The following is a 16,260-nucleotide window of genomic DNA, read 5'->3' as shown; positions in this document are numbered from 1 at the left end:
AAAATAAATAAATATGCATAATCTTGTTTATTGCTGCATTTAAAATGACTAAATGGCAACACAAACTGAAGTTTCATTTACTTAACTTATAGATGCAAGTTACACCACTACACCACACCAGAAACAACCATGACCCTCATTTAACTACCGTTGAACCTCGATGAAATCATAAGGTCGAGAATGAAATCACGAGGAGTGCACATGCATCAATGGATGAAATCATGAGAAGTGCACATGTAACGGTGCACGGTAAAATTAAAGGAAATTAATGCGCTATATATTTTGTTTAGAAACCCTTTTCTCATTAACTAAGTAAGGATCCAAATTTTAAAATATCCAAAATAAATGAAATATATATTGGTTAATTAAATAAATAAATACAAGTAATATGGAACATATTTTTGAGATGAATGTACAAGTTATGGATTGAAAATTAAAATTTCACATATGAACATTCCTAGTAAACTTTAATTCAACTTCATCCCATGAAACTACCTATAGACCTAATTATGTATCTAGTAGCTGAGATATTTAAAAAAATAATGACAACATGTAAGGATTTTAATTCTCTCCATTTTCCTTATAAAAATGCTTCATTCTTTCTCATTAGCCAAACACCAAAACTGTAGATATAAATAAAATTTAAGAAAATACTAATTTACGGTGAATAGTTGAGAACTTCAATCCGATATTATGGACCGCTTATTATCTATACTTATTTTCTAAAATCATACATAATTATAAAAAATGACAATTAACTAAGTGATTGTGTCATATATGTCTCTACTTTAACGCACATACTCAGTATTACCATTTGCCAATACATCAAGAGAATGCTCATATTTACCCCTATAAATAAGAATTCACAACACAGTATAGATTCTTAAGAAAATCATTGATATTAATTTTTATATAGAATTTAGAAACGGTTAATACTTTGATATAATTACCTACTTATTCGCGACTCACAACTTATGCTATTTTCAGGGTCTTAGTTCTTGAGCACCTCAACATGAATTTAACAAAAAAAAAATCTTATTTACAAGAAAATGGCTAGTTAAATTCTAACTACACCAACAAATCATTATCTAGTGGAGTTGTTTATGAATTTCAATTTGACAGAAGAATTGGAATGTAACCCAAATAGTTACAAATTATGTTTTCATCCTAAAAATAAGAACATAAATTAGTTAATTTATACAGTGGACACTAAGTATCATTATACTTAGGACTGAGCATTCGGTTCGGTTAACCGAATACCGAACCGAAATTACCGAAATATTAATATTTCGGTTCGGTTAACCAAACCGAAATATTTCAGTTTTTAATTCGGTTATGGTTTTCTGGCTATTTCGGTATTTCGGTTTTTTCGGTTTTTTTACCGAATTAACAGACAAAACCGAATAACCAAATTATTTAAAATTATATATTATATTATACACATAGAAGTTTATTTATTAATGAATCTTAATATCTTATGTGAATATATATACCATACTAAAAGTCAGATTAACCAAGATCAGTTAAAGCTCACACCCGACGGCCAAACTGAGCACCTCACCATTTACCATTCACTAGCACGGGCGCCAGCATCTTCGATTCTTCTTTAACCCAGCATCTTCACCTTCAGTGTTCTTCTCCTCCTGATTCACCCTGCATCTTCATCATCATCATCGATTAAGGTTTGTTGTCAATTGACTCAATTCGATCAAACTTCACCTCCGATTTTTTGGGAAATCAGTTGATTCACCTCCGATTTCAGTTTCTGATCCATTATTTTTGTGATTTTTGTTCACTATTATAAAATTTCGGTTCACTATTCGGTTATGGTTTTTGAGTTTATTCGGTATTTCGGTTATTTCGGTATTCGGTAATTCGGTTCGGTTTTTACCGAATACTCAGCCCTAATTATACTTATATAGTATGCAATAAATAGTCAATAGTGCTGTTGTCACCCTCAAAACAAATACATAAAGTAATGAAAATTATACCAGAAACTAAACAATCCTTAAAATTATACACCTGAACTCTCAATAGCCAATCTACTGTATTCACGTTTATGTAATATTGTTTGGAGTTATAGCCAATCTACAACTATGTCTTTTACTTCACCACCAGCTCTTCGTACCAAAATTCTTAATGAGCTTCAACCAATCAAAGTCAACATATTTCACCATCATATAAGTAAGCTAGATTACCCAAGCAAAATTTAAGTTTTGTAACTCAAATAACTAAAATATAACTTAAGCTCCAAAAGTATCAAACAACATCTGAATTGATAAGAGAACTATATATAATAACAATAAAAATAGCCGAGAGCTCCAATACAAATTCTCCAAAATTGTTATACAACCATCAACCGCTGTGCATATAACCACAGATTCTTGTTCTCTCCGTCAATGTATATTTCTTCACTTTCATTGAAAGCCAAAGACCTGCATTGTAAAACTCCACCATCAACATATATACAGAAAGAGACGGCGAAGTAATTACGTATAGAAATAAGGAAATAGAGGTAAGTACGAACTCACACACAACAACAATTTTTTGAGAGACTCAGTACCCATTGTCTAACATCATAACAGTAGAAGCATAGCTTGAAGAAACAATTATAAATCATTAACATTCATGGGCATAAAATTCTTTTGTGTGATGTTTTTAAGATATTACATTAAGTAGATGGAGAGTTTAAACACTCAATAACATAGTCATTTAGCTATCAAAACAATAAAAATGTACATTATATAGACGTAGAAACACTTAATATGACATTGAATATGAAATGTTTAGTAAATCGAATGTATATTTGTATTTAATTATGTGTTTATAGGCAGAGTATGTCAAAATACCATATAAACTTTAACCAAGATATAAAACATGTTAGAAATAGAACTCGTGGCCGGTTTTGAAATTGTCAACAAGACTAATTCAACTTCATTCCTACTCCCTGACAATGAAGATAAGGTAAGGAATGTTGCTATATACCTTTAACTTATCTTTTTGAAGAGGGCATTTAATTTCTCTATCAAATAACTCAACCTGAAGTTAACTTTCCAAGAGGTTAATTTTAAGTTGTATGAGGAACCTGTCATTTGTGTAACTTAACAAATAAAAGAGAGAGATAAGATGTTGTATTGTGTGAGAAAATGAAGTAGCTATTAGTTGTAGCGAGTGCAGCTGCCTCCTGTCTCTCTTATTTTGCAGCTCCTTCTCCAAAACTCACCATCCCCTCAATAGAAACAAGACCTTTTTTTGACTAATATGGCTTATAGCATTAAAATTGAGTATCTGTTCTCAGATATTCTCCAGGTGAGCTAGAGTCAAACCAATGACCTGGGACAACAGATGATAAAGTGTGTAATTCATCGGAATATAAAGCATGTCCCAACCTTCCGTGTCTATAAGAGTATTAACTTCTCTGCTTTCCAAGTTGTAGATAAACAACTTATTTTAATTGTCGGTTGTAAAAATTATTTAACCATTCTTAAAGCACTTAAAACTCAGAGGCTTGCACCCCAAGAAATCCAAAGTTGTACATCCTCATCATAACACCGGAATTTTCCTCAAAGGTGTACATGTGAATCAAATCATCAACCTCAGCGCCACATGAAAACACTCGCTTGAGTAATAAAATCACCTAGCGCCATAATTGAGGTTGAAGTAGTTTGGTTCTTCACATACCAGTATGCCCATCTTCACATACTGATGCCCATCAAGCATGTGGATCCCCTCAGTTTCCACGCATTAAACCTTCACCCAGAAATCTTTTCGTTGATTAAAAAAATACATCCAGTAAGGATTTCTCTTGATAGCCACACACTCAACCAGTGGCGGATCCAGAGGTCTGGGCCTCTGGGGGCACTATGTATTTAAGAAAATATGTTAAGAGTCAGTAGTCTAAATTTAATTATTTTTTTATCATTTTTATTAGATTTTTCCAAATTTTTTGATATTTAAGTGATGAAAAATTAGTATTTCGAACATTATAATCATATAATTATACATAAACATGACTCAAATTATGAAAGATAACTATTATTCTAGGGGCACTCAACTTTTTTTAATGGGGGCACTTCATCAAATACACATATTTATACTATAAAATTTTAATAAATATCGCTAATTTTTGGTTCCGTGGGGGCACGTGCCCCCGTAGGCCCTTGCTTGCATCCGCCCTTGCACTCAACAAAACCCAATTACAATAGAAAATAAAGGTTCAATTCTTTCCGATAATTATCCTCACATGAATACATACGAAACTCATATGAAAGATTCGGGAGCTCAAGCTCAAATTCATAGATGCGCACAATCTTATACTCATTAACAACACAATTGAATCCAAAATCAACTAGGATCATACGCACATTTTTAATATCAAAATGCGGCACCAAGATATTCTTAAATCTATTAGTTGCAGGGTACCAAATAACAACATTAGTAGGTGTGAGAGGTGGTCTAAAGGAACGTACCAGCCGGTTGATGATTAGTTTACTGGATGTGTTTTTGTAATCAACAAAATGATTTCCGGGTTAAAGTTAAGGTTGAAACTTAGGGGATCGAGATGTTTATTGGGCTCTAGTATGTGAAGAATGAAGCTACTTCAACCTCTATTATATACGGAAATTCCGAAGTTTGGATTATGATTTAAATCATCATATGCCACCATCATCACCATTCTAGCTTTACATAATTTAATCCTTGTGCATAAAAAGAACCGAGTGAATTGGGGGTGAGGAACGAGCCACTTATTTTGATTTACCGCCAGACATTTAAAAAATTCGGGGAACTCCGCGCAGATGAAACATTTTTTGGATTTTTCAATAGATTGGGGATTTGGGGGGGGGGGGGGATTTGGTGTTTACATATCTAGGGATTTTCTATATTTAAAGAGGCGTAGCTACAAAATCACGAGGAGTGCACGTGCATCAATGGATGAAATCATGATAAGTGCACATGTAAAGGTGCACGGCAAAATTAAAGGAAATTAATACAGTATATATTTTGATAAGAAACTCTTTTCTCATCAACTAAGTAAGAATCCAAATTTTAAAATATCCAAAATGAATGGAATATATAAATTATTTGGTTAATTAAATATTAAATAAATAAATACAAGTAATATGGAATATATTTTTGAGATGAATGTAAAAGTTATAGAGTAAAATTAAGATTTTGGAGACGAAAATTCCTAGTAAATTTTAATTCAATTTCATCTCTAGAAATTACCTACAGACTAATTATGTTTCTAGCAGTTAAATATTTTAAAAATAATGACAAATTCTCCGCGTATTAATTGGTTCTCTTCATTTTCCTTATAAAAATGCTTCATTCTTTTTCATCCGCCGAACACCAAAACGGTAGATATAAATAAAATTTAAGAAAATAATAACCTAGGGTGTATAGTTGAGAACTTCAATCCAGTATGATGGACCATTTATTATCTATATTTGTTTTTTGAAATCATACATAATTATGAGAAAATGACGATTAATCAAGTGATTGTGTCATATATGTCTCGACTTTAACACATACACTCAGTCTTACCATATAATTCTCCAATCCATCAAGTGTTTGTTCATATTTTTTTAAAATAAAAATTCACAACAAAGTGTAGATTCTTAGGAAATCACTTATATCAATTTTTAGATAAAATTGAGAAACCGTTAATACTCTGAAATAATTACCTACTTATTCGCGACTCACAACTAATGCTATTTTCACGCTTTTAGTTCTTCAACACCTCAACATGAATCTATGTAACAAAAATAATCATATTTTCAAGAAAATGGGCAGTTAAATAAAAATATAGGAGACGATAGTTTGTGAAAAAAATATCATTATAAAAATATACAAATACATATACTTATCATATTTTTATGAAATTTTATTAATAATTTTAAGTAAAAAATCAAAAATAAAATCATACTCCCTCTGTCCCCCTAGGTAGTTTACCTTGGGGACGAGAGTTTGGCACGCATTCGAATGCTCCTAGAAAACATAGTTCTTTAACTTATTTTTTAATTTTTTTTTCTTTTGAATAAAAATTTGATGTTTGAATTTTTATACACAAAAAGAAAATCTCAAAAAAAAAAAGTTACGAAATCATGTTTTATAGGAGTCTTAAAATGCGTGTCGAGCAGTGAAAAAAACTGTAAAGTAATGAGAGGGACGAAGTGAGTATAATTTTTTCAAAAATCATAAAATATTCTAACATAATTCTACAACATAATCATAATTAAAGATTTATCGTCCTCTCGTTTAAATTTGAAGTATTAAATTGTTTCAAAAAATATATAATAGTATTCTATATTCACTACAAGAAACAAGCCTATTTATGACGAAAATGTAGGATTAAATCCGTCTTAAGTTCCGAATATATGATGAAAAAGTTCAATCATTTTTGCTCGAGTAATAAGTTTAAAAGAACATCACAATTCTCCACATGCGTCGTAAGTAAAAAAAGTGTCGCAAGTTTAACCTAGTGGACCTCTCAATTTCTGTATAATACTAATAGCTAAACTTACGACGCATAATTAGTCGTAGTCGTAAGATAACTCGTTTAGAGAGAACTTTCCATCTTTTTGTAACTACTAAAAGAATCTGTTATGAACTTTCGTAGCAAGTTTTGGATAAAACTTAAACTTACAAAGTATATTTCCGTCATAAGTTTAAATTTATATATTACAAGAACATACTCTATCTTTTGTATTCATGCCATTTTTTGACATTCAAAATAGGTCCAACACTTGTCCACACATCCAATCCCTGCTCAATAAATGTTAATACTATAACAAACCTTTTAATTAAACAAATAAATAAACTAGCAATACCATAGTTCATCAATTCACAATATCACAATTTAATTAAATTACAGCCTAACAAATATTTGTACACAAGCAAAAGGCTAAAGTCATCATACAAACATTCATAAGCATCCACAAGAAGTTGAATTAGAGTCACAAAATTTAACATTAACCCTTAATAATTGGACCTCCCCTAGAAAGTAGAGACAACAACATAGGGATGACCCATGTCACTGTCTTTCAAGACGGTACTCTCATAACCACTCCTAAGCCTTTATCAACATCATCCCCATCCCCATCATCCCCAGTGCCGCCTTACCCTACAATATACATACAAAAGAATTCACTAACAAGTTGATGGAAACACATAATTTTTTTATGCAGAGGAATTTCAAGTAATAATTAATAATCAAATTTATATAGGTTAATAATATCACATACACTGCAATTAACATATATATTTTTCAAGTAAACATCTTCTGCCATAGCTCCCATCCCAATTTATTTCCCTCTACTTTTTCTCAAATCATTCCATTCCAAGTTGTAAAAATTCTTTAATTTTCTAACCGCGGAAATTATTGAGGTTAATAGGCAAAAAGGTCATTGAACTGATGGCCAACTTGCAATTGGATCACTGAACTAAAAAAGTCTGCAAATGAATCACAGAACAAGATTTAACTTGCAGTCAACTCAGTGAACTAATAAAAATTTGCATTTAGGTCACTGCGCCGTTAAGTTTTTATTAGTTCAGTGAGTTGACTGCAAGTTAAATTTAGTTCTGTTATCCGTTTGCAAACATTTTGAGTTCAATGACCCAACTGCAAGTTGGTCATGAGTTGAGTGATCTTTTTGCCTATTAACCCGAAATTATTGCTAAAATCTTAGGTTTCGTTTTATGTGTGCTTTGACACTTCAACAAGGACTTAATCAGAAAATATTTATGCAGTTCACTAGGAGATAACATAGAATAACCATTGTTACCCTCAAAACAAATACATAAAGTAATGAAAATTACACAGAGAATAAACAAACCATAAAATTATACACCTGACACTAAACTGTCAATAGTCAATCTACAATATTCACGTTTATGTAAGATTGGTTAGAGTTATAGTCAATCTACAACTATGTCTTTTACTTCACCACCAGCTCTTTGTACTAAAATTCTTACTAAGTTTCAACCAATCAAAGTCACCACATTTCACCATCATATAAGTAAGCTAGATTACCCATGTAAAGTTTAAGTTTCTTAATTCAAATAACTCTAAAATATAACTTAAGCTCCAAAAGTATCAAACAACATTCTGAATTGATAACAGAACTATAATAACAATAAAAATAGCCGACGGCTCCAATACAAATTTTCCGAAATTTTTATACAAACATCAACTGTTGTGCATATAACCAGATGTTTTTGTTCTCTCCGTCATTGTATATTTCCTCACTTTCACTTAAAGCCAAAAACCTGCATTTTCAAACTCTGCCATCAACACATATACAAAAAGAGACCCCTATAAATAATTACCTATAGAATTAAAGAAGTCGAGGTAAGTATCGACTCACACACATCAACAATTTTTTGAGAGATTCTGTACACATTATCTGACACCATAACATTCGAAGCATCCACGAAGAAACAATTATAATTCATTAACATCATACAACAAGGGAATAAATTTCTTTAATGTGATCTTTTTAAGATGTGTCATTAAGTAGATCGAGAGTTTAAACAGTCAACAACATAGTCATTTAGATATCAAAACAATGAAAATGTACATTATATAAACGCACAAACACTTAATATATATGACATTCAATATGAAATGTTTGGGAAATTAATGTATATTTAAAGCAGGGTATGTGAAAATACCATATTAACTTTAACCAAAAAAATATAACATGAGAAATAAAACTCCTCGCTGGTTTTGAAATTGTCAACAAGACGAATTTAACTTCATTCCTACTCCTTGACATTAAAGATAAGGTAAGGAATGTTGCTATATACCTATAGCTTACCTTTTTGCAGACTCGCATTTATTTTTTCATCAAATAACTCAACCAGACATTAACTTTCCAAGAGTTTAGTTTTAAGTTGTATGCGGACCTGTCATTTGTGTAACTTAACAAATAAAAGAGAGAGGTAAGATGTTGAATTTTGTGAGAAGATGAAGTAGTTATTAGTTGTAGCGAGTGCAGCTCCCTCATGTCTCTCATCTTTTGCAGCTCCTTCTGCGACACTCACCATCCCCTCAATAGAAGCAAGACTTTTTTTTTTGAATAATATGGCTTATAGCCTTACAATTGAGTATCTGTTCTCAAATATTCTCGAGGTGAGCCAAAGTCGAACCAATGACCTGGGACAACAGAGGATGAACCGTGTAATTCATTGGAATATAAAGCATGTCCCTACCTCTTTTGTGAGCATAAGAGTATTAACTTTTCTTCTTGCCAAGTTGTACATGTTTCTTATTCTGATTTCCGGTTGTAAAAAATATTTAACCCAACTAGACATTTTGGGCATATCAACTGCAACAAGTTATAATTTTGGAATTGCATCCAAAAGGAGCAATTGCTAAAAATGTTATTGTCACAACATCAGTTTTAACTCGCTTGTGGTGCCGTTCTTATGCAACGACATCATAACCCGTTTTATCCTGGGAATGTATCGTTCTACACATACGGTGAGGGGGCGAATACGCTTTAAGAAGACAGTCACGCAGTGGACTCGGGTATTGTTATACTTGTTCTTATCTCCTTGTCTTTTGATTTGTCTCGATCACTGTTTTGCATTACACACAAAAACCATAGTTTTATTGTTTGGTTTCAACGCAGATTGGTCAACAATAATTTCCCCTAAATATTTTCTCCTTTTTGTAACCAACATCCAGGGGTTTCATATTAAATTCGAGTGGGGGATTAAACGATCTCATTTTTAGATCATTCACAAGTTTGGTGAGCTCTTTAATCAAATATTTTGTTAGTTTTCATCATCCTTGTAGAGTAATTTACTGATTGATATGATTACTCATTGATTTATTGAATGACAGCCAACAAGGAGACACACTAGAGTTATAAGGACTAAAAACTTGTAAAATTTATTATGGAGAGTCAACAACAGTACATTGCAGAGGGTACATATAAAACCGTCAATAACCAACATGACATCCCTGATGTTGTAGCTACCAGCAACGTTTCAGTACCAATATACAATAATGCAGCCTCCTCTTCCGGTATCCACATCTCAGCTCTATTCTCCTCTTCCGGAATCCACATCACAGCACCAACCCCCATACCAAGAAGCACAAGCTCAACCTCAACCTCAACATGGAGATTGTGCGAGAACGACTTGGGCGATACAACAATTATAAATGCATGTCCCAGCAGCCTAATCATATCAGCAGTAGCTGCATGACACCATGACACTTTTTGTGCCTTGGCCAATTATCAGTTACAGAGGCAAAAGCAGAAGCCGCAGAACAACCACCAAGAAAACAGGGACATGATTTGAGACGAAAACTGTTGCAGAAAAATCTTTCTTCTATGTTCTATAATCTGATATATTTCCTTCCCTTCTAATTTCAACCTGTGCAAATAATGCTAAATAAATCAATATTTTGCTACTACACCCGTCTCAATTTTTAAAATTTTGAAAATAAGTCATCGAACTATATGATCCATAATAAAATTCAAAAAAATTACAGCATTGAGATAGAGGAACCAACTTTTGGCTGCTGATATGATTATGCTGGGACTGAGCCTGCTGAGGCACATGCATAAAGAATTTTTTAAGAAAGAACTGATATTAAACCAATTCTCAAAACCTCAAGGTGTTAGGAGGTTCTCCCAAAACCCTCTCATACCATGTAGTGAACCATTCCATCTAAAACTTTAAGGTGTTAGAGAAGGTCCCTTTATGGATCTTATACTTATATTTCAACAATATTAAGGAAATGCAGAAGTGGTTGAACAGTGAACCAGCCACAAGTTCCCTGACATTCTAGCTCGCCGTTTTCTGAGAGTTAAATTATAAATGCGGTTGATGAGTCTTCTGATGCCTGAGTTAATAATTCAGAGTTTACAAATTACAACAGATAAAAAAAAATAATGCATATAGAATACACAAGAAGTGTAGAATTTACAAACCCCTGTCATTTCTTGTGAAATCTTCTCTATAGTTCTAAAAGGTAAGGATGGCGCCAAACAAATCTTTTCTCCACTTCCTCAGGGATAGGCAGTTTTGCAAGTCCACCTGAAAGTGCAAATGGCTTTGTTATAATAAAAAAAGTGATATAGGCAAACATAACGGCTGAATGAGATGCATCAAACAAAAGAAACAATATAAGGAAAAGAAGAAAGAGATTGAAAGTACTACCATATACAAGTGTTCTAATCAACATAAAGAAAACTTTATCTACCACAATTAAACAAAATTTATGTAGAAAGGAATTGGAACCAACAATCCAATCAGTTTTCCTCTAGCTCCTCGTCGTTAGGCTGGTCGGACTGTTTCTCAGCTTGAGGCGGCTGCTGCTCTGGACTCTGCTCGTAATGAGTCTGAGGAACTGGCAGGCATAAAGAGTTTCTGGATCTTTGGCCATCGCTGATACCAAAGGCACAATTGGATGAGGTTGCTGATCAACAACACTTGTTATACTCAACATCGTAGCAATAAATTTAGTACCAGCAGATGAGCTCGCCTGTTGTCCATTGTTTGTGGCCCCTAGAATTTGTTTCATCGATTCATCTCTTGGAATCACGTGTTCGAGAATATCAAATGTATCTGTTTCAAACATTTGTCACAACAATATTTTTCTTTTGAACAGTTCTTCTTCCATCATTTTCAGTGTTGACCCAGGCTTGTGAAGTCATATCAAGTATAAACATCTCGCAAGTTTTAGCAAATACAACTACAGTTTCCTGGGCAATCATTTTGATATCATTTTCCGCTCTCATTATCCTTTTAACCGGAGCAAGTGGGAGCCTGTGCTTCTTGAGGTCTGATGGCATCATTTCATGCATTTGGATAGCCCGAGATTGCTTCCATGTGCGATTTTGGGCTAACCAGATGCTAGAATGACTCGAGCAGACCTCAAAGAATCAAAGGCTCCCACTTGCCCCAATTAAAAGGGTAATGAAAGCAGATAACGATATCAGGATGATCGTTCACGAAACTGTAACCGTCTTTGCCAGGACTTGCGAGATGTTTATCCTTGATATGACTTCACAAGCCTGGATCAACGAGGAAGATGGAAGGGGAACAGTTCAAATGAAGATATTGTTGCAATAAAACAAATACCTTTGATTTTCTCAAACACGTAATTTCAAAGCATATATTGAGCGAACAAATTCTCAAGGCCACAAAAAATGGACAACAGGCTTGCTATCATTACAATTTTTAGCAAATTTAAATGCTAGAAAAAATGCTAATTTTATATAGAAAAAGGCAAACTAGGCAAAAATAAAGGGCGAATGAAATGCGTCAAACAACACATATAATATAATGAAAAAAAGAAAGAGAATGATAGTATTACCTTATACAAGTGTTCAATTGATGCAAGAGAATAATAGTATTACCTTGTACAAGTGTTCAAATTAATGTCGAAAAACTGAATCTGCCACAACTGATGAACACAATCTATGTAAAAAGAACTCTAACGAACAGATGTTTTGATTGAACAGAGATATAGAAACTGTCAACAATTGAAAACAATGGAAGTAGAAAGGAATTATAACCAACAAATGTTTTGATTGAAGAGCTAATAGAAACTATGGATGAAGTAGAGATGCTATGGATGAACCAGAGATGAAATGAGTTTCTTAAAAAAAAGATATACCGAATACGTGTTAAATTTGAGATGACACGTATCACATACAAATAAAAACGTATGCAATATATGAATGACACGTATTCTTCGCATGCAAAAACTTACAAAGATGTACGTCTCCTAAATTTGTTACATAATGACAATTTAGCTTAGCGTAACACGGTTCACGAAATTTCCGAAACTATTAAAAATAAAAAAATAAATAATACTGCATAATCTTGTATTGCTGCATTAGAAATGACTAAATGGCAACACAAACTGAAGTTTCATCTACTTAACTTGTTTATGCAAGTTACACCACTATACCACACCAGTACAGAGTAACGATTATGACCTTCATTTAACTATGACTCTAAGAAACAAATTAAAATTACATTAATAACTTGCAGACTTAGAAAAACCATTCTACAAACACAGTTTCGATCAAGCTCTCTACTTCTGCGCCAAGTAGAACTATTAAATCCTTGCTGTTCCGGGATCTGCTGAGTCTGTGGCCAGGGAAATAACGACGGCTGCTGGTCCAGATGGTGCTGAGTTTGTCGCCAGGGAATAAATGACAGATGCTGCTCCGGGATCTGCTGAATCTGTGGCCAGGGAATAAACGGGGGCTGGTGGTACAGATGCTGCTGGGCTTGTGGCCAGGGACAAACGGTGGGGGTTTCTGAACAACTGCTCCTGTCACATTTGATGCATTGTTGCCATGAGTTCCACTATCAGTAGATGAACTTGCCCGTTGTCTCGCATTTTTGGCTTTGAGAATTCTTTCCTTCAATTCATGTCTGGGAATTATGTTGTCAAGAAAATCAAACATATTTGTTTTCAAAACTGCTTCAACGATATCATTTTTCTGGACAGTCCTTCTCTTGTCCTCTTCTGTGACAATCCAGGCTTGTGATGTCATATCAACCATGAACATCTCACATGTTTTAGCAAATAGCGGTAAATTAGCTTCCTGCGCGATCATCCTAATATGGTTATCCGCTTTCATAATCCTCTTAATAGGAGCAAGCGGGAGGCTGTGCTTCTTGAGGTACATTCGGAAAACTTGGAGGGTCGAATCGAACGACTTTAAACAACGATCGAACGACTTTAAACATCGAGGCCGCATCGGAACTTCCACCCAAACTTCGAGGGCTAAAAGGTCATTAAGCTTTTATAAAACAGTCTTTCTTCTACGTTTGATAATCTAATATATATTCTTCATTTCTGATTTCAATCTGTGGAAATAATGCTAAATAAATCAATATTTTAGTTTTGAAAATAAGTTATAGAACTACGTGAACCTTATAAAATTCAAAATATTGAAGAATGGATATAGGAACCTTGTAAAATGCTGGGACTGAGCCTGAAGCACGGGCATAAAGGATTGCTTAGGAAAGAACTGATATTATTAAAATCTGAAAACGGATAAACAGTGAACCAGCCACTAGTTTCCTGGTATTCTAACTTGCCGATTTCTGAGAGTTGAAGAATTGCAGTTGACGAGTCTTTTCCCGAGAGGATAGCTGAAGAATTTAATATATAACACGGTAAATTAGGCAAATATAAACGCCGAATGAAATGCATCGAACAACAAATATAATAAAAGGAAAAAAAAGAAGAAGAGTACGATAGTATTACCTTATACAAGTGTTTGAATTGATGTAGAAAAACTCAATCGGAAACAATTAAACACAATCTATATAGAAAAAACTGTAACGTACAGATGTTTTGATTGAAAAGATAATAAGAACTGCCACAATTTGAAACAATCAAGGTAGAAAGGAATTATAACCAACAAATGTTTCTATTGAAGAGCTAATAGAAGTTATGGATGAAGTAGAGATGCTGGGGATGAACCAGAGATTAGATGGGATTTTTGGAGAGGAGATGAGTTTCTTAAATAAAAGATATACCGAATACGCGTTAAATTTGAGATGACACGTATTACATACAAATAAAAAGGCATGCAATATATGAATGACACGTATTCTTAGCATGCAAAAACTTACAAAGATATACGTCTCCTAAATTTATTACATAATGACAATTTAGCTTAGCGTAACACGGTTCATGAAATTTCCGAAACTATTAAAAATCAAAGAATAAATAATACTGCATAATCTTGTATTGCGTGAAGGGCTGGTATCAAATTAGTCATCAAAGTTAACGGGGTATCACTTGAATCACTAAAGTCAAACTAAATATCAAATAGATACCTCATATATGTGCTCGAGAACTAAAAATTAATTATACCTACGGAGTTCTATACATTTTTCTTGAATTCAACTACAACCAAATGAAAGGTTATGAATTCTAGTATTTTAGATAATATAGTGTGATTTTTAAAATATTATGTACTAATTGTTTTAATTTAAATAAAAAAACAACTACAACTACAAAATTAAAATTAAATAATAGATAAAATTTTTAAAATCCCATTGTATTATTCAAAATACTAAAATTCATAACTTTTCAATAATTTTTAGTTTTCGAGCACATATTCGAGGTATCTATTTGATATTTACTTTGACTTTAGTGATTCAAGGGAGACCCGGTTAAGTTTAATGACTAATTTGATACCAGATCCTTCACTTCAGTGAGCTCTTTGAGATTTAAGCCGCATTAGAAATGACTAAATGGCAACACAAACTGAAGTTTCATCTACTTAACTTGTTTATGCAAGTTACACCAGTACCACACCAGTACAGAGTAACGATGATGACCTTCATTTAACTATGACTCTAAGATACAAATTAAAATTACATTAATAACTTGCAGACTTAGAAAAACCATTCTACAAACACAGTTTCCATCAAGCTCTCTACTTCTGCGCCAAGTACAACTATTAAATCCTTGCTGCTGCTAATTCTGCTGGTCCTGCTGCTGCTCAGCTTGAAGCGATGACTGCTCTAAATTTTGCCATCCCGGACTCTGCTCAGGTAGAATACAAGATACAGGAAAGTGCTGTGAGGTATGCTGGTCAGTAGTGTTCTCAGCTTGAGTACAAGAAATAAGAGTCTGCTCCGGGGTTTGCTGGTCCAGAAGCTGCTGAGCTTGTGGCCAGAAATTAAATGACATATGCTGTTCCGGGATCTGCTGAGTCTGTGGCCAGGGAAATAACGACGGCTGCTGGTCGAGATGGTGCTGAGTTTGTCGCCAGGGAATAAATGACAGATGCTGCTCCGGGATCTGCTGAATCTGTGGCCAGGGAATAAACGGGGGCTGGTGGACAAATGCTGCTGGGCTTGTGGCCAGGGACAAATGGCGGGGGTTGCTGAACAACTGCTCCTGTCACAAATTGATGCATTGTTGCCATGAGTTCCACTATCAGTAGATGAACTTGCCCGTTGTCTCGCATTTTTGGCTTTGAGAATTCTTTCCTTCAATTCATGTCTTGGAATTATGTTGTCAAGAAAATCAAACATATTTGTTTTCAAAACTGCTTCAACGATATCATTTTTCTGGACAGTCCTTCTCTTGTCCTCTTCTGTGACAATCCAGGCTTGTGATGTCATATCAACTATGAACATCTCACATGTTTTAGCAAATAACGGTAAATTAGCTTCCTGCGCGATCATCCTAATATCGTTATCCGCTTTCATAATCCTCATAATAGGAGCAAGCGGGAGGCTGTGCTTCTTGAGGTACAT

General features: G+C 33.8%; 1 protein-coding gene across 1 annotated transcript; it reads right to left on the bottom strand.

The window, feature by feature from the left end:
* Window positions 1-15,472: 15,472 nt before the first annotated feature.
* Window positions 15,473-16,260, bottom strand: LOC108197950 (uncharacterized). The gene is made up of 2 exons (XM_064083019.1): window positions 15,955-16,260; window positions 15,473-15,898 (listed from the first exon to the last, which is right to left on the bottom strand). Exons 1-2 carry the CDS (start codon window positions 16,258-16,260, stop codon window positions 15,473-15,475), a joined length of 732 nt encoding a protein of 243 aa, XP_063939089.1.

Source organism: Daucus carota, chromosome 8 (assembly GCF_001625215.2).
Source record: "Daucus carota subsp. sativus chromosome 8, DH1 v3.0, whole genome shotgun sequence".
Classification (NCBI taxonomy): Eukaryota; Viridiplantae; Streptophyta; class Magnoliopsida; order Apiales; family Apiaceae; genus Daucus; species Daucus carota.
Note: the sequence above shows the minus strand (reverse complement) of the source record. Positions and strands in the feature narration are given on the sequence as shown.

Excerpts from the sequence above, each read along its gene's own strand:
- LOC108197950 (XM_064083019.1), bottom strand. The coding sequence starts at position 16,260 with ATGTACCTCAAGAAGCACAGCCTCCCGCTTGCTCCTATTATGAGGATT. Across the intron at positions 15,899-15,954 it reads CCAAAAATGCGAGACAACGG|GAGCAGTTGTTCAGCAACCC; the intron begins GCAAGTTCATCT and ends AATTTGTGACAG.